The following is a 25,130-nucleotide window of genomic DNA, read 5'->3' as shown; positions in this document are numbered from 1 at the left end:
AGGGAAAATCCAACTACTTTTAGAGTAAAATTTCCTTATATGTCTACCTTAGGATGAGCTGAATCATGTTGCAGAATTATGTACCATATTTACCTCCTTTCGTTTAGAAGTGGCCCAGAATCATCAATTCAGATAAGTTCAATGTTATGAATCCAACATATGCTTTCAGTAAAGGAACTATAACATTTCCTGATGCACAGACTCCTTCATTAGGTAGTGTGAGAGCCTGAAATGTTAAAGGTTAATGGCTCAAACAATCGGACATTTGCAAAAGCAGCGGGTGCTTTGCTCTAATCTGCCCCCAGGGATCTACTAACAGGAACTTCAGGGAAGGATCATAACAGGTAGCACCAAAGAATATTTGAAAAGCAGCACCTGGTATATTGTATAAATAACAGCCAAAAATCCTTCTCTTCCATTACAAAGTTATGAGGTTCAATATCATTGCAGTGAAAAAAAAGAACTGAGTTGTACCTGAAAACAACAGAAATAACTATGGGTTACTTCAGAAAAAGTTATCCAGTATAACTATACATAAGACCATTAGGAATAACAACATATTTCTGTATCAATATCAGTTTGTAACTCAAAGGATTGCCATATAAAAGGTAATCTACAGGCCAGTTCAAGGACACCACAGACAAAAGCTAGAACACTCTGATGGAAGTAACACTGACTGTACTATCATTAGGATTTTTTCCTTCACTGAAGCAGAAATGTTTGCATGGAAAGAACATCTCAATTCTTTTAAAGTTCATCATCTGTTTATTTCCTAGTAATTTGCTGAGATAACTAGACTGCTAACTTTAGGGGGAAAATAAACTGCAAGAAACAAACTCTGTTCTAAAGCAGGTACTAGCCTAACCAGTAAGATTTATCCTTGGTGCAATCTGAAGGGAATGGGCATTATGTACATTCTCTGAAGATTTGGTTTTCAACAATTTTAACAACATGAGCACAAAACGACTTGCAGAAGGTTCCCTCTGAACATCGGAAAACACTTTTTTTACTGTGAGGGTGACCAAGCTCTGGCACAGGTTGCCCATAGAGGTTGTGGAGATATTCGAAGATATCCTTGGAGATAGTCGTGGGCAAACAGCTTTATGTGGCCCTGCCTATGCAGTGGGGCTGGATCAAATGACCTCCACAGATCCCTTCCAGCCTCAATTCTTTTATGATTCTGAGATGTTTTTAGAAGTTCTAGGAGCTACTCTGAATTTGGGTTCTGCTGCTGAGGCTCTGAAAGGCATTTCCTATTCAGTTTACCAGCTATTTCACATCCATGAAAAGTTGGTGCACCATCCATCATTCAAGTCTCAGAAGTCACTTTTTTCTCTGTCATGTCTATGTTCAATCATGATATTAAAAAATTAGAATATGGGGGACAGAGTATTCTTCTTTCCTGTGTGTTTGTACTACACATGTACGGTAACTTTGTGCACAAAATAAAGAGTAAAAGAAAAAGATAGATAGGGGTAGGGCATTCATTTTTTGTTTGATTTAATACTGAAATCATAGCCTCTGTGAGCCTTGTAGCATGACCCCAAAGGGAACAAATGACTAGGGTATCTCCTCTTTTTGACAAGACATCAGATGCCTCTCCAAGATATTAACTCTAAAATGAAATTATAGTATTTGTGCTTACCAAGGAGCTGATTTGAAAAGAAACCCTTCTTTCCACCACCCTCTCCCCAATTCAGGGGGATGCAATGCTGTAATTTCTGGAATATATTAAGAACAAAAGCAATTAAAACTGTTTTCACTACTAATTACATTGTTGATAATGTGAAGGTGTTCAATTAATTCTTCTCCATTCAGAAATAAAATACATTTGCATCACATAAGGATGTTGAAATACTTTCTTGTCCATTAGCAAATGAGAAGAAAGTTAAACAAATATTGACTAGGTATAAACATTTCAAAATCAGCAGATCTAGACAATTTACAGCAGAACCATGAAATAATTTCCTGAAGAATGCTCCTGTTAATAGGTGCAATAAATCTTAGCATTCCCAGAAAATTCCAGAAGACAACCTAAATAATATTATTCAAAATACTGAGTTTTCTGTAGTTAGACTGCTACAAGAGTATTGTCACACAAAAAATATTACAAAAGTTAAAACACAATTAACTGGAAAATAATTAAAAGAAAATACTACAATCAGAATTAATGTGGTTTCCACAAAAATAAAACTTGTCAAACAAATATATTTATTCCTGAATATATTTTTTTCCACGAAGCTGAAATTATGCTATGCAGAGAAGAACCAGGAATATCAAAAACCTGCAAGATTACCTGGCCACTCTCAACAAATAAGCTTTGATAGAAAATCATTATCAAAGAGCTGTTTCCAGTGATGTTATAAAGGACAACATTATTAAAAGCTTTCACTGGTAATTTGGAAGTAAATATAAAATCATGGCTGGTGAAGTTTGCAGATGACAATAACTGGTAAGATGATAAACAGTGATAAGAACACCAATTCCACAGATAAATCTGCATTACTGTCGTGAAACGGTATCAGGCCGAGTTCATTTTAACAAAGACAAATGCCCCCACAGCAAGGAATGAAGATATAAGCCCAAGAACGGAAAGTACGCTAACATGAGCATTCAATGTACAAATTTCAGAAACTACTGAAATTTCAGAAATTACTAGGAAAATTTTATCTATGTATTAAAACTATCAAGTCCTTAACTATACTGAAATCCATATTTTATCCTATGCCCATAGTTTAAGGAGGCCCCTGGAAAACTCATGAAGGTATAAAAAAGAGCCAGAGAACCTAAATGATGAGTTTGAGTGAAAGAGAGTTCATGAGCACAATTTGTTTGGCTTATCCAAAATGAAACTGAGAAGTGATTTGATTACTTCATTCAAGTATCACCCCGAGAAGAAACTGCAGGATATTAAGGACCTCTTTATCCTACTGGGGAGAGGCATAAAAAGAATCCATGTCTGGAACTCAATGCCAGAAAAAATTCAAATGAGACACAAGGCACACACAGTGAGAACAATGAACCATTGCAACAAACAGGCAAAGGGAAGCATTTTGCTTCTTCGTGCCTTCAGACCAGGACTGGACATTTCTCTGAAAGGCATGGGTTAGCTGGACACAAGGTATGCTTTGGTCAAACAAATGAATGGGTTTGTTACCGCTGTAAAAAGGAGAAATTTGATGGCTTGTAATATAGGACAGATGAGACTAGATGAACTAACATACCCCCAAAGGTTAAACTCTATTACTTGATTTATCAGTTTTTTATGCTGCCATTCATTGCTAGGGTATCTGAGCACTTTCATACTAAATCAATAGCAAAATCCCTAATGGACTTCAAGTAGCTCCTGGAACTTTTGCTTTTAGGAGTAAAACTAATTAGGGGAGGACTTTTGAGGAGGTCAGAAGGTCTGTATTTATCCTTCTTGTTGTAGACTGTGCATTACTGTATTACCTTTGTGCTTACATAGGATTTTGAAGCAGTGAGGTAGTGATTTCAGTTAGGCACAGTACTGCTAAATGGTTCTGTTCAGAAAACACAGTTAGGTTTGTCTCTTCTAATTGCCAAGGTGACAGTGGGTATCATGTCAGAACTGTCTCCAATCTCCAGTGCTCTTTAGGGTAATGGACGCTTCCTTTGCTGACACCAGGAAAAAATGTTTGCATCCTCAGAAAGTCACAACTTAGATGAAGAGCGGTGATAGGTTCAAGGCACCATATAATCTATTTCTTAAAAATTACATATTTTCAGAGACACGATACCACTCTAAGAGAACAAGCACTTTTACATCTAACAGTTATTATAAAGTTATGGTACAGGATGTGGTGTTCTTAAAAGATATGTATTTTGCAAAAAGGTATTAATTCAAACAGACTCTGCAAATTATAAAAATACAGAAGTATTTTTGTACAAAAATGTGAAACTTCATCCCAAGGTATTCTTTGACAAATGTACATTAATAAATTGACTTCTAATTAATTTAGGGACTGCTTGACATCTAGAACATCAAAAATAAAGCATATTTGCTAGCTGTTTCATTTTTCTTACAATAACAAACTGTTGATGCTTTATTCTTCAAGTTAAATCAATTTTCATTAATTTCACCCTATCCTTCTGGCCAAAGAAAAATCAGAATAGGCAAACTGGATTACTGCAAATATAAGATATTGATCTAGTTTTTGAGCAATATCCTAACATCACTAATTTTTGCTTAGTTTATTCATTGTTTTTATGGACCAGTGAAGAAGGTACTTCTCAAAAACCTGTGTGTTTCAATTGCCTATTTGCAGCTGTTAATTTTTCAGCCAGAATCATTTTACATACTATGCACACTCTTGCATTCTGCAATTCCTCTAAAACTTTGTTTGGGCCTTTTGAAGTCATAAATCAATTTTCTCTCTTTGTACCTGCACAGAAAGAAGAGTTCATTGAAGATTGCTTTTTCTTCAGAGGTTGTCTAGCACCTACAGGAACAGGGCAGAGACCAAGCCCCTTGCTGCACACCCGGTGCCCTGGCACTTGTGTTTGCTCACACTGTTCTCTGAAGCCCTGCTGAGCCTGTCTGCCTCAGGCACTCAGAATGGCTCAGATCATCTCCTTTTAATTGTAATGGTTTCAATAGCCAAGCTTTCTTCCTGAAAGCATGCCTCTAGTAAAAAGCCCTTTATCTCTACAGAAAAATAAAGACAATTAAAATTTTGTAACAGTCTACACAAAGCTGAAAGGGAAACTAAATTTATTCCCCGAGCTACAGCAAAGAAACACACAGCACTGTTTATGAACTGTGTTGGGTAAAGAATATGCTTAGGTGCCCAGCCACGCTCATTCAGTAGCCCTGTGGAGAAAGCAGCACGCCTGCTCCAGGGCACCCTTTCAGCTGGGAATACAGTTACCTTATTACAGCCAACAGTTCTGGAAGCATGTACCTGATGGCAGAAGCCTTACTGACTAATGGGCATAACAGGTACCGAGATCCAGAAAGATCATGAGGAGTGACACCAACTCCTGAAACAGACATGCAGCATAGAGACTGGAGGGGTAGTGGAGAAAGGAGGCAAACCAGGAAAAACAAGCAGAAAAGATCAGCACCCATGAGAGGCAGTAAACTCCCAATACACCACGTTTACCCACAAGACTAGTGAAAAATATCAAATTGAAAAAGAACCATATAACACACTTTGGGTAGCAAAATTGTTTTTTTTTATTTCTTGGGCTTAGACTCGCAATCCAAATTCACCTTGAATAATACTATCCATGGCACAAAAATGTAAACCCAAACAATAAAGTAAAACATAGCAGGTATGTTAAAATGAAAAAAAAAATAGCAATAGCAGTGACTAGTCAGAACTGCATGAAATACTTGACAGGAGTTTCATGATATCCAACAGGCAAGCAGTTTCCTAGGCACCAGCTGCTCAGTGAGACGTAGTAGGTCAGCATTATAAGGCTAAAGCATCAGCTTTAATTAAATCTAATTTCCTAGTCTTAAATCAGGAGTTAAAACTGATTATATTGCTTTCATTTTCTTGGAAGCCTAAAAAAATCATGTCCTAAATACTCATTAATTCAACCACAAAGATTTGCAGTTTAGGATACCTTCTACATCTACTTTTGTATTTCAAAGCAGTTCTTATGAACATTACAGACTGATTTAATGTGAATTGCTCTAGTAAAATGTGTGCAGAAATGACTGGCAGAACATAAACATTCATAAGACATAGACATAAAAGAAAAAGTGGACCTATTGTACCCAGATTATAATTCTGAAAATGAGGGCATGATATTAAATTACCCAAAGGAAGAACAGGAGAGAAAGTGACCTCCCAGAATATGAAGGTGGTAGAAAATGCTAATAAATTGCTCATCTCGGTTTAATAATTTAATATGAACTGCATAAAATAGAAAGGCCACTTAGGAAGGCACACAAAGCATTTTTAGCTATCAATATTCAATGCTAGTAATGAGAAAATTAAAGACAGCGCAACCTAGCAGCACTTCTCCAAGCAGTGAGGAAGCCACAGGTAAGATCCACATTTGTACTCCATGGCCTTAGAGAAGTCTGAAGAGCAGAAATGATATCTAGCAAACAAATTTCACAGTCTCTTTCCTCTCCTTGTAAAATTCTGTTTGGTTTCAAGTGGACATTATTAATGCAAACTCCCAAAATTTTGCTTTGCTCTAAAGAAGCAAACAAATCAATAAATCATATGTGGAAAACAGCACAGAGGGAAGGAAGGGGAATTTGAGAGAGGACATTAATAGGTATCTTGAAAAGCAGGCATAACACATAAAGACCATAGGCTTAGATTATATGATTAAAGTCTTAGATTATATGCTTAAAGGCTTCTAATGGACTTCCTTTGGGAATATAATACGCCTTTCTTTTACTAGTTTGGCACTCTTAAAACAGCAACAAACTATATCAAACCTGAGAAGTCCTGCTTTTGCAGATCTGTTCTGATAAAATAGCGCAAGGAAACTGTACTGTCATCTAATCTATGAGTAAGGCCCATGATCAGTGAAAACATTCCTAAATGATGGTGTTAATGTGCTATTCTCCTCCAGCTTTGACTCAGAAAGTTGGTTTTTGGTTGTTGGCTTTTAAGTGTCATGTGGAATTCTAAAGACAGCAGCCCAGGAACTAACAAGGAGAACCAAATAACCGCGTCATTTCCCCTCCCCTTTTAGCATGGGGAAACAGAAAACAAGCAGAACCAGTACCACCATATAGAAGCAACTGGGCAGTTATTACTAGTTTCAAAGAGTTTAGATAGGGTGATACTAAAAATCTACAGTGATAACTTACAGTTCCTTTCCTTGAAATTCACAGTAAACAAGGAATCATTCTTTTAGGAGTTATCTGCCCATCCTTCCACATAAGGGGTTAACACAGGAAAAGTCAAATATTTGATGGAACCAAGATGCAACCCTTACATCTACCAAACTGGAAATTAGATTCAAAGATAGAACGCTATTTTAAAATTGCTAATTATATTTCAGAAATCTGTAGTTCTCTGGTTTCTGTTGTTAAAAATTCTGCATTCCTTGGTATCTCACTATTTTTTTCCTATGGGTACAGCTGGAAACTAAAACAAGAAACTTGAATCAAATATGGACACCTTAGAGCAGCCTTCCAGTACCTGAAGAGAGGCTATAAGAGAGCTGGAGAGGGACTTTGTAAAAAGGCATGTAGTGACAGGACAAGGAGGAAATGGTTTTAAACTGGAATAGGAAAGATTTAGATTAGATACCAGATAAAAATTCTTTACTATGAGGGTGGTGAGGCCCTGGAACAGTTTGCCCAGAGCAGTTGTGGATGCCTCATCCCTGGCAATGTTCAAGGCCAGGTTGGATGGGGCTTTGAACAACCAGGTCTAGTGGGAGGTGTTGGAATTAGATGAGGCTTAAGGTTTTTCCAACCCAAGTCATCTCTAAGTGGAAACAGACTAGGTTTGTGCAACTAAGGTGGCACCCAGGTATGGGATAGGCATTTAAAATATAGATTTAGAAGAACTGACAGTCACTGCTTTGATTAAAGGAACTTGGAATCATATAGATAAGTAGGCAGACTGCAGTCATGCATCTAGCATAAGAAAAAACAGAGATACCGATTCAGGGAAGAAACTACCAGATGATTCCTCAAGGAACATAATGACTTTTCTAAATGCTCAGAAATTCCTCTTATCCAAACATCACCAAATAGCAATCTGAAGAAAAAGAAAAACTAAAACCCAACCACAGTAGGAATACAGGTCCTTCTTTAATTACAGGTTTCTGCAAAGAGACCGGTAGTAATACCTCCTGTAATTTTTATAAGCATTCAAGAGAAAGAAGAGCTTTGTGCTTATCTTTTAAAAGCAGTGCAGGGAAAAGGGGGAGAAGAGCAGAAAGAAGCGCTGCAGAAATCTGCCAGCAAATATACAGGAAGATGCACATTCATAAGTTTAAACAAGGACTCTAAAGAATTGACTGCAGCTGTACATAAAACACCCGCAAAACTGAAGAGACAATTGAACTTCAACTTAAGAATTTCCACTTACTTCATATTCCTTCAAGAAACGTAGAATTTTAAGAGGCCCACAAAGGCGTAAAAAGGCATTGGAGAACTACAAATCTTAAATTTCATTATAACCTTGGAGGACAAGCTGTTCTTACATAGCTCCACTAAATGGTTAGAAGGGAGAGATTTTGAGAACTACCTTAAAAAGAGATTTTCTCCTCACTTCCTAGAGTGAAAAATTTGCTATTACCTCTGCAAACATCTTCTGTTTTTAAACCTGAGTAATAATTTCGAGTAGACTACTAGGACTACAAAGCAACTGTGAGGCAACCTGCCTTTCTACAGAAAATTATCCTGCATTATTTAAGATTTGGCAGTTAAATACAGAAAGCAAGTTGTATTTCTCTGTACAGTTAAACTTAGATCAAAAAACATTCTTCTTTTTTCTAAGGGAACCTAAAGCATACACACTCATGGTTAATTTTTTAATTTTTTACTTGCTGGGTTCATGCTTTGCCCACTTGGGCAACTTGAGCAATAACTTGGCTGTTATTTGTGCAAAACTCTGTGGGAATTTCAGTTATTTTTCTCAAATATGCAGAAAAATGTAGCTGGACGGAACCAAACTTCCAAAAAAAGAAACAGAAGATATTCAAAGAGATTAGATATAGATCATAAAAATACTTAAGGTTCCTTTTGAACAGTGCAAGTTATGACATCACTTCTGAGTGTCTGTCCACAGAAAAATGCTCAGATTGACAGCAACAGCCCCACAAGACAGATCTAAGATCTGTTCAAAGATCCATGGTGATGAGAAGTATCTTCTCATTACTTCATACTTCTACTGTCTCTTTGTATTCATGCTTAATTATATGCTGCTACTTTGGTCTGTGTTTGGCCCAGTCATCTGTGGGTCTATTCTTTTCCTGCCAAGTTATGAGAAAACAAGCACTGATAAATGGGAACTTTGTCTTTGAAGGAAGTATTTTGTATAAACTATAATTAATTGGTACCTCACTATTGGCTGATGGCCCTTCAAGGGCATTTGACGGAGAAAGTGAAGAGGAGGAGGATGAAGTAAGCCGCATTTTCATTTAGGAAAGACCCCCCGAGGTGTAGCACGCAGGCACAGGGAAATTCCAAGGTACCCACGCATGTGCAGAAGAGATGCCACCTGGATAACGGGGGGAGGGACCAAAGGCCTCTAGCTGGGCGGTGCTGACCACACCTGCCCAGGTAGACATCACCACTTAATTGTATAAAAAGCAGATCGCTTGTGCTGGGAGTGGAACTCAAGCTTCACACTGAAGGACCATGTTGCCTTTTGCGGGGATGGCCACCATCTTGTGAGCCTGCCGACACTCCAAGAATGCAGCTGCTGCTATGGGCATTCTGGGGTTGGTAAGAGAAGCTTCGTACGCAACACCTGAGTGAGTGGGGGGTCGTACTGAGGGCTTATTTTCCTCCTCCTTCCTCTCTCTCGGGTTCTTGTTTTGTTGTTTTATTACCTCTTGGTAATAAATATTGTTCTTGTTGAGCTTTCAACGGTGTATGGTTTCAGTTTCAGCATCCTCCCTGCTACCCTCTTACAGAAGAATCCACTTCCTCTAATAAAATAAAAGTCTTACATTCACATTATAGTTCTCTGCAACTTATTTTAACACACAAAATTACTGGAGCAGTTCCAAATACCATTCATTCACAAAGTAGTGAAGTGGGCAGGGAAGCTATGATAATTATCATAATCACCTTAGATACCACAGGAGAGAATGTTAAAAAATAACTACTCAAAATTGGTAATTTATTAGGACAAAATGGGACAAAGAGCCTACAAATTCATTTAAATTATACATGAGCATTCCACTTAATCAAGTAAAAAAAAAAATCATACTATCAGTAAATTGATATTGTTAAACCTGTTCGATAGTTAAAAATCTTTAAATTTGAAACAGAAAACAGACAATGAAAAAAAACTCAAGACTTCTAAGAAGTGAAAATATCTATGTCTATGCATTTGGAGACACCTTTATAAACCAGGTAGAGGAAACTGGAAGTCTAGTGTTTTCCTACAGATAAGTTAAAGAAGTAGCTTACCCCTTAGTTTCACCCAATTTAATCTGTCACAAATACCATCACAGTCATAAATGAGAGTAAATAGGCAGTGTTTCATTGTAATTTTCACTCAAAAAAGAGAGCCAAATAATGCAGCATATATGTCTGCAAAGACAAATAAAAAAACAACTCAAAGATTTTTTTTTAAATACAAGCACACAGTAGAAGTAAAAAAGAAAACTGAAGACGAATTGATATAAAAATCAGTATTTATGTAAAAAAATAATGCACTGTATACTGTAAAATCAGTCAGTCACAGTATTCACCTTCACACAGATTTCTCCATTTTCAGTCTTCAAAAGGTTACACAGCAAGGAAAAGAGATCTACATGCAAGGCAGACTGCTTCCTAATTTTCATCCCAGAAATTTACGCCCTGAGCCCGCAGGGAGATTAGAAACAGAATATAAACTCTGCTTACAGTGTAGTGCATTTTTGTACTGCTAAAGCATTTGCTCAACTCACATGAATCTGGAAATCAGAGGCATCCTACTTTTGACATGGAAACAGTCACAAAAATTAAGCTTCTAAAATAGGGTTGGGATGAAGGTGCAAGTCAGTGAGTGGATCCTCCATGTTCAACACACAGGAACTTTTCTGGAATCCAAAACCTCACTTTATGAAGACTTCATCTCACTTAGACAGGTTATCTAAGTTTAAATACACTTTACAAATACATTTTATACCATGTAAGCTTAAATATTTTACTGTAACACTAGAGTTCTGCCTTTTTCTTCATCATTTTCTCTGGGAAAAAAGTTTGTATTGCATAAACAGTACTTCTTTTTTCACTAAGACAGTTGAAGAAAGCCTAATCCTTACCTGTTGCAAATCACTATCACCCTATTGACAGTAATGTATTTATTGCATTGAGAGTCTGCCCCAAAGCTATTTTAAAGCCATGTTATTTAAAAATATATGGTAACAGGATATATTCTCTAAGAAACTTATCTACTACCCAGTCTGATGAAGCATCAGAACTCTTACTACAGCTCTTCACTTTTAGGTCCTACATACTCTATAACAATCATCAGGTAATAATTCCTAGTATGGAAATACAACAGCAACAGATTTCCACTGTTGGGTTTTTCTTGGCTTCCCAAATGCCCTATTAAAGCTGCAAAACCATGAATTTTTTAAAAAGTATCATAAGACAAGTAACTTCAAAATGAATTTTTACTTAAAACCCCCTCAACTCTGCTCTGCCTTTTAGAGCTAATGGCTCTACAATGTTCAAACAAATGCTTTTTAATATAAAGTCTCCGTATTTACCAATGGAGAAAACTAGTATCACATACTAGTTATCACCTTCTCAGAAAATCCTATTTATATCGTGCAGTTCACATCTGAGATAAACAAGATTGTCAAAACAGTACTTCAACATGTAAGAGATGAACATGTAAAGGCACATACAGATTGTCGATAATTACAACCCATTTTGTTGAAAACAGAGTATTTTCTGCACTTGTAAACAACTTTGTTTACATAAAGGCTCACACCTTTAAAGTGAGATTAGTGCTGCTGACTCAGTTATTGCTACATTCACAGTTTTAACATAATTTTAGACAATATATGAGGTACACTCTCAAACAGAGCCATCTTCATTTCTTCCTTGTTTGTTTGATCATTAGATAACTGAATTACGGTCAGACTAAAAGTACTGACCATAGAAGCCAGTAACACGCAAATCATCAGAACCAAGATAAACATTAGCAGTGATTAAACTTCAAAAGAGCAAAAAGTCACCTCTGCAGAAAAAAGTTCCTGTTCTTCATTACATGAATATTTTCTTCATTTTTATGTATGCTAGTAAACTTCTGGCTGGGCACATTAAGAGCCCATTCAAGCTGTATTAAAATTCTTGCATCTTTTGACCAGTATATTACTTCAGTCTCTTGATATAACAGCTAGGAGTCAAAAGTCACCTTCCCTTTGATCTTCTGGCATACAAGTCTTTTATGCTTTTTGTTAGTTGTTTTATGAATACTTTGTAAACTCTTCCACAGTATGTATGCATGGTTTTCTGTAATTCCAGTTCTAGGGGCTGCAGCAGTGAGTGAACCAGATCATCTCCAAATGAATACTGTAAAGAGGTTAAGAAAAGAAAATTTAAGGTCTATACGGAAGATTGTCATTGTTCAGAGGATTAGAATTTTATAAAAATGTTTCTGAGCATCGTATTTGCTTTCTGTAGGTTTATTAAATGTTTTCAAGCATTCAGAGTGCTTCTGAATGCAATAATTGCAAAACACCTCCAAAGTATAGAAATATTCTCTAGTGCTTTCAATAAGCATAACATGGAAGACTTTATTATTTTTAAATGTAAGCAAATGAACATATTCAGATAGTCTAGGAAGAAATTTAAAATTACCTTTCAAATTAAAAATTTACAGATCTAAAATGATTTCCGGTTATTTTTCTGGTTCTATGGTAACTTTCTCAAATGGCATATAACCTTTAAGTAACATAATTCTTACCAAATTATAACGAAAGCAGTATGAAAAGTGATAGATCTGAAGTTTCATTAAACTGAATGATGGTCAAACACATACTATGTTTAACATAGGCATGAAATAAAGCAGTCATTAATTCAACAGTGCTATATTTTTATAAACAAATGATAAGTTAAAACAGCACATTGAAGTAACATAATTTTGTTCATCGTATTACCATTGAATCAGCAGTGTTTTACATACTTTCTCTGACACGTTCATATACCAAATGGGATCATATATAACAGGAAATAATTTTTTCTTCTGTTTTTGACAATACTCAAAGGAAACAAAGAAAACATATTTTTATGGAAACACAATCACTTTCCCTGCAATGTATTCTCAGACCCCCAGAAGTACTTTTCTTCGTTTTTATATCTATATGACAACATGTAATAAAGCAACATTAAAATATACTATTGATTTTTGTAGGTTATACACACACAATAGCCTGCTACATTAAAACGTGCATCAGTGCTAAATTTTATGGCTCTTCAGTGAGTATACTGATGCAGCGATAAATAGTTTATTAGACAACTTATTTGCAGAATGAAAAGACGTCACTGTGCTTAGTATTTAGAGGAACAACAATATATTAATACACTGAATCTCTAGAAAAGGTCAAACACGGTATATAAAAAGTTTTTTCCAATCCAAATCTAGACATAAGTATTAAAATGTTGCAATAAATACTTAGAAACTTTGGGAATATGAGGTTTTTCCTGCATTTTAAAATATCCAGAAAAATAAAGCTTCTGGTGATGGCTTGTTCAGCCTGGAGAAAAGGAGGTTGGGGAGAGACCTCATCGCGGTCTACATGTTCCTCACAAGAGGAAGAGGGGGAGCAGACACTGATCTCTTCTCTGTAGTGACCAGGGACAGGACTCGAGGGAATGGCCTGAAGTTGTATCAGGAAAGGTTTGGGTTGAGTATTAGGAAAAGGTTCTTCACCCAGAGAGGGGTTGGGCACTGGAACAGGCTCCCCAGGGAAGTGGTCACAGCACCAAGCCTGTATGAGTTCAAGAAGCATTTGGACAGTGCTCTCAGGCACATGGTGTGACTCTTGGGAATGATCCTACGCAGAGCCAGGAGTTGGACTTCAGTGATCCTTGTGGGTCCCTTCCAGTTCAGATATTCTATGATCTCCAAATGCTCATGTAAGAAGTTTACCAGACGATTCATTAAATGAATGAGAATACAGCCTTTTAAATAAGCATTGACGACTATGGGCAATGCTTTAGAATCCTAACTTAAACATAGTCTGCACTATGTTTCCAAAGATGCTCATCACAACAGGAATATACTGGAACTTCATCCAAATAATAAAGAAGAAACCGATGAAACAAAGTTGCTTAAAAGAGAAAAACATTACTTTGTTGCAATTAAGGTGAGTATCAAACAAAATACATGCAGCACTACAGATAAAAATACTTTAAAAAATAATAAGTACAATGCTGAAAATACTTACATTTTTTATTGCTTCATAGACAGCCCTAAAAGTTGGTTGTTTATCATCGTGGTACACACCTCTGTTTCCATGAAGAATAAATATACCTTCTTCTTCAGCTGCCTTACAATTGCTTCCATAGATGCAGTGGTCAGGTCGATAATTCCATTGGCAAGGAAAGACATAAAGACTTTCTGTGTGGAAAAATGAGAGCTCTGGATTAAGTATCAAAATTGTCTCAGGAAATATACCAATCTCTTTTTTTTCTTAAGGCTGCTTCATAGATTTCTCTACAGTTGTTTTGAAATCTAACAGTTCATTGCACTCTAACAAGCTCCAGTGTTGTATCTCAACATAAACTCCAGAAGTAAATACTTTCAGAGAACAAAAGGAGCACATAGTCCCTTGAATGCTTTCACAGAAAAGTCTGCTAAAAGAGTATTTTCCTAGATTTTTAAACATCATGGAAAAGATCAGCTTTCTACTGTTAGACTTAAAATCAATGTGGATTTACCTGGATTGTGAAAAAACATAATGTTCAATAGATCCTGATCACCCCATGTTATGTTCAACTTGTATTTTTTCAGTAGTGGCATAAGAATTTCTCCCCACTGTAACCGGACTGGTGTCATATCATTCTATGAAGCAAAAGGCAAAACAACACACATTCAAGAAAATTATACCTACAGTATGTAAGGAAATGCCTTACACAATTGCAGTAATTTGCATTTCAAAGTTACAACTCAAATGTATAGATGATTTCTTCCTTTTAAACCAACAAACCCATCTAAGGAAAATAGTTATGGACACTTCCAATATGCTTTATTTCTCAATTATTAACTTAGAAGGAAAATTTGATGCATTTCCTACTTCTGTTACATTAGATTTTTGTCTTCAAGATTTTCTTCAAACATCTTAAGCCAAGAGTTCTAAGAAATGGCAAGGTTTTTTTACGCAGCAGTAGGATCTAACACCAAAACTTAATGAAGTGATGCAGCAAGTAGATGGGGAGTATTTAAATATCCACACTTCATGCACTTTCTTTATCACAGAGTGATAAATATACACAGGTTCTAATGTTAACTTCAAAAATTCAAACCAGTTCAATACAAAATTAATTCTTAAACAGTTCCAAACATACAGACCACAAATACAGGCTACAACATAGTGTACAAAAACACAAAGATCCATCAAAGGTTTTCAAAAGAATTTTCATCCAGTTGAACTAATTTTTTTTAGTTACTAAACTTGAACTTCCACAGCAAAGGCATGACTTTTCACTAGTAAAAGTCAGTAAGATATTAAACCAACAGCTGTTACTAAATACCAAATTTCTTGATTTAGCAGAATCGCTTCAAATTGAAAGAAGGAGTTCTTCTTCTAAGGTTCTGGTTACGAGGGTGCTACTTGGAGTAAACTGGTTTACCGTTTGCTCTTTTGGCCATATTACCAAATCTGCAGTTTAACTGGTTACATATTCCAAAGGTAATTTCTTATCTTTACACTATATTTAAGGTCAACTAGAACAGAAAAGGAACAAGGTTGCTCACTCTCTACCTTGTACTTCAGTTGTGAGAGTGAAATGGAATAATAAAAAGTTCCAGAGAAAATTCCTAACAAGTACAGAATTGTACCCTTCCTTCTTTTTAACAGGTTGCCAAAAAAAATACTAAATTAGAACTCCAGTATAGTTTGAGATTTGCATACAGGAATATCATATTAAGAGACAGATTACTAGGAGCAGAAGACTCAGTTTTTGAATTACAGTATCAAAGACTTTCTTCTCTGAGCTTTACACTGACAAACTACAAAGTGCACAAATTAGCAGTTCAGTTTTTATTCTTTCCTCAAATCATTTCAGCCATCGAATATGAAGGGTTTTTAGAACTGAAGACTAAAACACGAAATACTATCAGATTTCAGACAAGAATTACTAAAAAAAAAAAAATCTATAGCTTATATTGTGTAAGAAACCAAACAGAATATTACAGTCCCTTCTGTCCTAAAAAATTTATGATTATGATTGCCTGCAAGTATTCAATGAGAGCAGGCATAAGAAATGCATAAGAGAATTCTTCTCTAGTAAGAATTATCATTAGACTCAGTGAAATGTGATTAAACAAAATAAAACACAGGCTTAACACCAAGCTAAAATCTTCCAAAAAGCAAATAAATTGGACTGAATCACAGTGCATAAAGATAATTCCCTCACCTGAACTTTGCCATCCATAGAATATTGACCGAAATATAACTTTAAGTTATTAAAGTCATTATTTAATATAATTTTCATTTCACTTGTAGAGTTTTAATAGCAGTATATCCCAAGAAGACACAAAGCAGGAAACAGCATATATCACATAGCCAGACATCTAGAAACAACACTACTACATTACTACTGACAAATAATGCAGTCAGATTTAAGTACTGGAAACTGTAATATTTCAATAACCTTGCATAAATAAAAAGGACTAAACATTAATTTATTAACAGTGATGTATAATGACATCAGCATAGGAGTCACAGAGCAAGAGAAACTACTAGAAGTTATACGTCCTCCTTCTTTAAAACACTCTATTGTAACTTGTGGTGAGGTTAAACAGCTTGAGAAGTAGAATGCTGATAGAACTGCTTTTCAGAAGTTTGTCAAGTAAATTTCAGAAACAATTCTATGATAATTTAAGGATTTTCAGAACATAAGCCTTCTTTCCAATATTCAACAACAAGCAATGAATGTTAAAGAGATTTAGGAAAAAAACACACAACGGTAGTGGGCATTTCTGTGATGCCATCATAGCATCATAGAATCAGCCGGGTTGGAAGGGACCTCTGAGATCATCAAGTCCAACCCTTGGTCCACTACCACCATGGTTGCTAGACCATGGCACTAAGTGCCACATCCAGTCTCATCTTAAAAACCTCCAGAGAGGGAGAATCCACCACTTCCCTGGGCAGCCCATTCCAGTGTCTGACCACCCTCTCTGTAAAGAATTTCTTCCTAATATCTAACCTAAACCTCCCCTGGCACTGTTTAAGACCAGGCCCTCTTGTCTTGCTGATAGCTGCCTGGGAGAAGAGACCAACCCCCATCTGGCTACAACCTCCTTTCAGAGAGTTGTAGAGAGTGAGGAGGTCTCCCCTGAGCCTCCTCTTCTCCAGGCTGAACAGCCCCAGCTCCTTCAGCCTCTCCTCATAGGACTTGTGCTTGAGTCCCTTCACCAGCCTTGTTGCTCTTCTCTGGACCTGCTCCAGCACCTCAATATCCTTCCTGAACTGAGGGGCCCAGAACTGGACACAGCACTCCAGGTGTGGCCTCACCAGCGCTGAGTACAGGGGAAGAATCACTTCCCCGGTCCTGCTGGCCACACTCTTCCTGATCCAGGCCAGGATGCCATTGGCCTTCTTGGTCACCTGGGCACACTGCTGGCTCATGTTCAGCTTCCTGTCAATCCAAACTCCCAGGTCCCTTTCTGCCTGGCTGCTCTCCAGCCACTCTGTCCCCAGCCTGTAGCGCTGCAGGGGGTTGTTGTGGCCAAAGTGCAGGACCCGGCACTTGGCCTTGTTGAACCTCACTCTGCTGGAATCAGCCCAACTCTCCAGCTTGTCCAGGTCCCTCTGCAGAGCCCTCCTGTCTTCCAGCTGATCGACACTTCCCCCCTAGCTTAGTGTCATCTGCAAATTTGCTGATGATGGACTCAATCCCCTCATCTAAATCATCAGTAAAGATATTAAACAGAACTGGGCCCTACACTGATCCCTGGGGGACACCACCAGTGACCGGCCGCCAACTGGATGCAGCACCGTTCCCCACCACTCTCTGGGCTCGGCCCTCCAGCCAGTTCCTAACCCAGCACAGGGTGCCCCTGTCCAAGCTGTGGGCTGCCAGCTTTTCCAGGAGTATGCTGTGGGAGACAGTGTCAAAGTGATATAGACAGGTTCTTATGAACTCTCAAAACTCTAGTTTTATTTGAGCAGAAGAAAATGTGCAAGAAAAAATATAAATAGAGACCATCAAGATGTTTTCCTACATTTTGGAGTTTTTTGTTTGGTTTTTTTTTAGATGCTGTGCTTTAAATAGTTTGGTCATTACCCATTTGGGTACCAGAAAACTTCTGCCTGACCAAGGCTAAAGTCAGACTTAAAAGAGCTGTCACATTTAGCCTTGTATTACCTTTTTCTTAATTCTAGTAAGAAAATATAAAACTGAGGAAAAATTCTCAAATCATAGAGCAATATCTAAACCAGTTGCAGCTGTGTCCCACAAACAGTTAACCAACTTAGAGCCAGCCCTCTTCCTTCTGGTTACATAACTCTATCCTGCTTTTGCACTAGCAGCGTAGTACTAACACTTATTGAATCTTTTTGCAAGCTGATTTACTTCCATAACCCAGAAGAAGGATATCTTTTTTTCTACTGTTACCAAATTTAATTGAATCAGAGAAAGGACCAACAGACACCAGAGGCTAAGACAAAGTAAATGAGAAAAGCAGGGAAAAGGTGGTAAGAGACAGGAATCTTGCTTTTAGAAGCAATTAGTTCTTTCTTGGAACAACAGCCCTAAGCACATCTGAATGGTAAAAAAAGAGTTTATAATGGCTTAAGTCATAGAAACTCTCTGATTATTTATTTTTTTCCTAAAGCATACCCATGAACCTCTACTTTGCACACTCTATTTGGACTTAATTTGTTGGGGGCTTGTTTCATTTTCTAAGAACTTTCTAAGAACAAATACCACCATATCTGTGGTATTTGCTACATCTCTCCCAGTTTAAAAAAATAACTACATCTATATGTGTACAAATACAAAAGAAGTTACCTACTACTCTCTCTTCCATATCCTAAATACTCTTGCGTGTTTTACATTCCCATTTTATAACTGCTCCTTAGCAAAGACAACATGCAGGCACTAACCATCAGAAGCTCCATTATGGATTCTAGTCTCATGCCCAGTTATGCACTGGATACTTGTCTAAAATGACTAAACCTGACAGTCCTAAGAAGATTGAGGCTTTAATAAGAAAGTGGATAAAAGACGATTTAATGCTGGAGCAATACATGGAACTACAGGTTTATTGCTACCTAGACAAACACTGTAACCTTTAGCTGAAGTCTCTGATTCTACTTTTTATTTATCCATCTTCTGGCTCCTCCTGACTTTTATAAATCAATGTGACAAAGAAGAAAGATGCTCAGAGGCCTCAAGCAGCTCAGTCTGTAATTTTGGGCTGAAAAAACTACAACAGACAAAGAACCCACAGTTTTAAATCCACAGCATTAGAGAAATATCCTGATTCAAGACTTCCACTGTTTAGATAAATGCTCTAGCCACTACAGTGTCATATAAAAAAGACCTAGAGACAGCTTTTAAAAGATACAAAAATTCCCAGAATTTGTTGAGCCTCCTGAATGAATATAAACAAATTCAGACATTCCTATAAAACAATGAAGCATTTTCTAGTTCTACTGTATTTGACTGGAATAGTTCACAGGACACAACATGGAACAGTTACCTGTAAGGTCCAAAAGCATCTGCAGTGTTGTTGGCAAGGGGTATTAGCCCCTACCCCTGAATTTAGGACAGACCCTACACCTACCCTCTCTCTTCCAAAGGGTTGAGATTAGTAGCTCCTTTGCTACTGTGTATAGACTCAACTACACTAAATCTTTTTCAAAGTTTTGCTGTGAGGTTGCAATATTTCCTAATGACCAATCCTCCTTTTATTAAGCCATTCAAGGAACCTGAAGAAGAAAACAGTCTCTGTGAGTCTCCATGAACAGTAGAGTTTTTGTAATAAAGCTTGTGCACTTTTGGGGCCCTGTTACACTCTGCAAGCTTGTGGGACCACACGCTAGGTACTAAGGGAGAATAAACTAAATGGCTCCCCTGCTGAGTGCTCTCTAAAGCTCTCAATAATCAATATTGTATAACAACTGATTTCCTCCTTAGTCATTACCCAGGCTGCACTATCTCACTATGATAGAGGAGGAGAATGATCAAGCACTATCACTCCTAAATTTCAGGTAACCTAGTAGGTCTCTTGATTAGACATCCCCAAACTGTTCTGGCTGGACTGAAAATGCTACCACAAACCTGATACTACAGGACACTTTCCAAAAAGTAAAAGGACTAAGGTAGCAGTATGGTTTAGAAATCATGAGGTAATCTCCTGTCAGAGGCAATTCTGAGCCTATTTTACTTTTTACAATCAAGCAAGAGTGAAAGAATATTTCTTTAGGTGCACCACTAATCCTAAATGTTTGAGGAACAGTCACAGCGCACACAAAAGCACTCCTGGACAAATATGAGGTTCAGAAGACATATGAAAGCAAGGAACAGAAGTACATATGCATCACACATGGAAGCAGAAGTCTAAGTTTGAAGTGACAGTAATGGTCTAGAAAGGATGCCAAAGAACTATGACTAACTATTATGAGCAGAAAATGATGTATTTCTAACATTTAAAACAACTGAGCATGGGAATGAGTTAATTGTCTTTTTTATTATTTTTGTTAACTAAATTCATCAAAAAGGGCTTTGAATCATGTGCTTTGCTATTAGGAAGCTTTGCTTTGTTCCTGCCTCCCTTTCTCAAGTGCTGTTTCATAATTCTGAATATTTAGTGTAGTAGCACTGGGTAGCTAACTCCAGTCTCAGTTCCTTTCCCTTAATTGTATGATTGCTTAGCCTGCAACTCATCAAGCAGACTTGTTTTTAGTACAGCACATACTGAACAATCTGAGCATTAAGATGAATGTTTTCAGAACAATTCAAGAATTGTTTTTGTTCTGATTCCCCATAAGAGTTATGACACACTATCTTCCTCACTACAGAAAGAAGTTCAGTGGCCCACTTAGCCAGAAACTGTCCATCATGTTAGGTATACCAAAGTTTGCCAGTAAGATCATGAGAAAAGCATACGGATGTATGCCTTGCCTTACTGTGAGGTCTTATAAATCAGATATTCACTCCTGTAATAAAGAGCAATTATAAAAAATTAACTTCCTCCAAGGCTGGTTTTCATTGAACAGTCTGACATGTTTCATTGCATAATAAATACACATGGCAATACCAGGAATATGTAGCAGATATTTTTAGGACTTGGAAAATATTCCAGTCCTCTAGAGCCAAGGGAAAGTGGCAATGTTCCATTTTGAATTTCAAAATACTCATTAATTATTTCACCTACATAAATCTGTATATATAAACCTAAATTTGAAGAAAACACCAGTTTTAGGTGTTAAGGAGAAAGGACTTCATATTATTCTCTAGAAAACAATAGTTAATTTTATTGACAATTTTATTAGCCTACATAATATGCATACTTTTGAAAATTTTAACCCAAATTTTAGTAAAGACACATCAAGTTTCCAATGAATTGATAATCTAAGCTGTACTGAGAAGCCCAACTAGAATTTTGGTACAGTATGAATAAAAGACCAACTTTTTTTTTTAGTGTGGTAAACACTACAATAACTCACTACGCAGAACTGCATTGTCAGAGGTTAAGATACACGCAGTTTTCAGTGCCATGTTTTTCTCATTATACTTTTCGGTATTTTCATTTCTCCATATGCTATGAACAGTAAAACAAACAAATAGAGTAGACAATGCAAGATTTCACTGATGACATATACAGAGAAGTTTTCTTCTTGGAGAAAATACAGCTATATACTACAGCTTTCTACTTTAACTGCAACTGAGATAATTCATTCCCCATTTTTCTTAAATTCTCTGAATTTTCCTAGCAACAATACATAGCAAGATTTTGAAGATGAAAGCTGTTTATTAAATTGAAAACAGGGGAGAAGTAATGTCTATTGGAAGTTTATATTGTCCCTCTTACGGATGCACTTCCAAAAGTTTTTGACTGCATGACTATTTTTCCCTAATCAAACTTCTCTTAAGCAGAGATGCACTGTTCCCCTAAGCATAATCACATAGCACTGTTTTTGTCCTTGTGTTTCAAGTATGTAAGAAAAAAACTTCCCATTTAAGAAGCAACGTCCATTTCTACTGCTGCATGCACTGCTTTCATGCATGTAGTAGTAAATACTATCATGATGAACTAAATTGTCTACAAAACTATGACTTCATAGTAAATAAAAAGATACTTAGGGTGATAACCACCTGGTTACAATGTAAAAGATCAAAATTTGGAAACCTTCGTTTTAAACACCTTATTAAATGTTTTAGCACCACCTCCTGGTCATACAACTACACATAGTACAAGTTTATTTTAACTTTTTTTCTGGGATCGCTACACTGAATTAAAAATGCTGGCATATCTACTGGCAAATGTAATTTAGAGCAAATTCTACCAAGTCAAGGATCTCTCAGAACTAATAAAAATTAAAACAATCAAGCACACTTGACATTCGAGAACTCCAAATCTTACAGTGAATGACATTTAAAAATAGTTATATTCTATTTTAAACAGCGTACTTTGAGAAGATTATTACAATTACAGGAAAAAGATTTTGAAAAATACACATGAATTTGAAACAGGATTAGAATTAAAATACTTCAGTCCACAGAAAATGCAATAAAGCCAACACACATACCTTGAAATATTTTCTTCTAATACGTGTCATATTCATTAACATGACTCCAGAATTAATTCCAGTTACTCCATAATAGGGATGTCTAGCAAAGCGATTATACCACCCAATACGAGGCTCTTCGTGTTCTGGTGCCATTGCAGCGATTTGTGTAGAGTTGAACTTTCCCAGAAAAGACCAAATATCATCAACAGGCCTCAAAAACAGGATGTCGGTATCAACATACAGTAGTGAATCCACATTTTTGAGGATTAACTGTGAGAGAAAGAAATTTAAAACCAAACTTTTTAGTTTTATTGAACTTCTCTTCATAAAACAGAAGTTGTTGCCATTACACAATAAAGTTTAACACATTTTTGCCATACGCAAATAAACTCATTTTAGGCTGACAGTTTGCAGTCAATGAATTTGCCATCACTCCTCTCATTTTAAAGAATTTTTGTAAAGGAAACAGAGGTTTTATACAGAATAGTAACGCAAAGGCACTCAGTCTACATTTTATATGCCAGGGCTCCTCAGGAGTAGGTTTGCAGGCCAGGTGAAACATTACTCTAACAGGAGCTCCTATCTTGCTCCCGTTCCCTTGCTTTCCCATGCAGATAACCAAAAAAGGGAGAGATGTAAAAGCCCCAGAAGAGACAGTGTTTGGGAGACAGCTGCTACTGCTCTAATTCATCAAACCTGAAGAATGATTTCTGAAGTGTCTTAGACGAGCAAAATAAAAAAAGGCTGCACAAAACACTGGCAACAATAGCCCATTTCTTGTTTCATTTTCTCTAACACTTCTCAGACCCATGTGTGCAGGAAACTTTTCAAACAAATGAGCAGATGAGGCGTGATAAATCCTTCTTACCTCTGAGAGGATGACATGACCTATACCTCTCTCTGAGGATACTGTGCCATAATGCAGCAAGTGAGAAAAGAACTTTTATTCCATAGGGTAACTAGTGCCACAGAAGGTGGTTAAATTCACAGGATTTTTTAGGATGTCATAAAAGTAACTTTCAGGAGTAGTAGTAGTCCTTCATTTTAAACCAAGCAGATATCAGATTAACAAGGACAGCTTGATCCTTCATAAACAGACTTCATTGTCCTATTACAGAGTAACTTACTGGCAAAAATAGCCTTTGTGAAGCACATGGTTTAAACAATTTCTTCCATTCTGCTGCACTCTCAGTTGGAAATGTTATTGGATATAACGTGTAATTAACTTTTCCTTCATAGGGGAATTCGTCAAGCTATATGAAAAGAAGAAATCACAGAAATTACTTCAGTTCAATTCTATTAAAAAAAATAAATCAATCCCCCATTCAAAGTCATAATTGAACACAACTACAACATCTCTTTTTCATAACAGAAATGCTTCTTGAACTACAAAAATCTGTCAGTTAATCAAAATAATCGGAAAAAAAAGGGCACCTGCAGGCCACTATGAAGAAAACACATCATATCACATCATATGCAAAAGGAAGAGGACGTAAAATAAATTAGCATTTACAAAAAGTAAGTACATTAAATAAAACTCCTCCCCTCGACTAGTTTCCACAGGAGAAATAACAGGAAGTCTTTCTAAATTTAAAATAACTTACTCCACTTTTGCAAGTTACTGCTTGCATAACATTAGCATATACACATAAGCATGTATAACATATTCATGTCACAGTTAATATGACATTTTAAGCACAAAAATAAAACCTTCCATATATCCTAGTCCACTTCTAAAACTGTTACTACAGTCATAATGTTATATTCATTAACTAGAATTTACTAAAATCAGACATAACCATATCTACCATTTTCAAAAACTGATCTTTCAGTTTGTCTCAACAATTCAAGGCTGACTCATGCTGTAAGCAGAGGGACAAAAAAAGGACAGATCTCTAATTTTTTCTTGTAAAGCCAACTTTAAATAAGCTCACACAAGATAACAGATAACTGGTTTGTATTCAGAACATAGGTTTGTATTTAACAGATTTAAGGTGACAAATCAGGAAGATTTGGTCTATCTCTAGGAGGAACTTTGATATCAGCAACTGGTACTCTTCCACAGGAAAAAACCCTCAAAAATCTCCATTCAACATTACAAATGTCTTATTTTATTTCTAGACCCTTGCATTTCTGTCACTGTATCAAACAACTACTACCCAAGTAGAGAAATTGCAATATATTACCCAAATTGTGCCACAGATTGATTGAATTCATTCTTCGAATACTTACTATGTCTTTGAAACGCTCATGTAATTGGTCCTCAGCAAAAATATGGAAGTGGAGAGGTCTGATGCTGAAAATAACGGCTGATCTCAACATAGTAACCGTTTCTTCCAGTCTTTCACCACAGGCCACCACTGCTAGATGCATTTTCTCAGAAGGATGTGTTTTCATATAATCATATCTGATACAAAAATATTTTTTCATTTGACATTATTTCTAGCACATGCTTAAAGAAAAGCACTACTATTTACTGCAGGAAGTAACTTAACAAAATACCCTTTATCATACTTAAACCAGCAAAATATAACTCAAAG

The 25,130-nt window shown here is 36.6% G+C and overlaps 1 protein-coding gene across 3 annotated transcripts in view; it reads right to left on the bottom strand.

The window, feature by feature from the left end:
- Positions 1-10,302: 10,302 nt before the first annotated feature.
- GXYLT1 (glucoside xylosyltransferase 1) overlaps positions 10,303-25,130 on the bottom strand; it is a 34,664-nt gene continuing 19,836 nt past the window's right edge. For all 3 annotated transcript variants that reach the window (XM_027711018.2, XM_039385437.1, XM_039385438.1), the window contains 6 exons: positions 24,823-24,997; positions 23,718-23,843; positions 22,609-22,860; positions 14,564-14,687; positions 14,071-14,243; positions 10,303-12,193 (listed from right to left, as the gene is read on the bottom strand). In XM_027711018.2, the coding sequence (XP_027566819.1) occupies positions 12,032-12,193; positions 14,071-14,243; positions 14,564-14,687; positions 22,609-22,860; positions 23,718-23,843; positions 24,823-24,997 (1,012 nt within the window). In that variant the 3' untranslated portion in view covers positions 10,303-12,031. The remainder of the gene's footprint in view (positions 12,194-14,070; positions 14,244-14,563; positions 14,688-22,608; positions 22,861-23,717; positions 23,844-24,822; positions 24,998-25,130) is intronic.

The sequence above is a fragment of the Pipra filicauda genome, unplaced genomic scaffold, assembly GCF_003945595.2.
Source record: "Pipra filicauda isolate LSUMZ 115617 unplaced genomic scaffold, ASM394559v2 scaffold40_size4127951_pilon, whole genome shotgun sequence".
Classification (NCBI taxonomy): domain Eukaryota; kingdom Metazoa; phylum Chordata; class Aves; order Passeriformes; family Pipridae; genus Pipra; species Pipra filicauda.
This window is presented reverse-complemented; position numbering and strand designations above follow the sequence as displayed.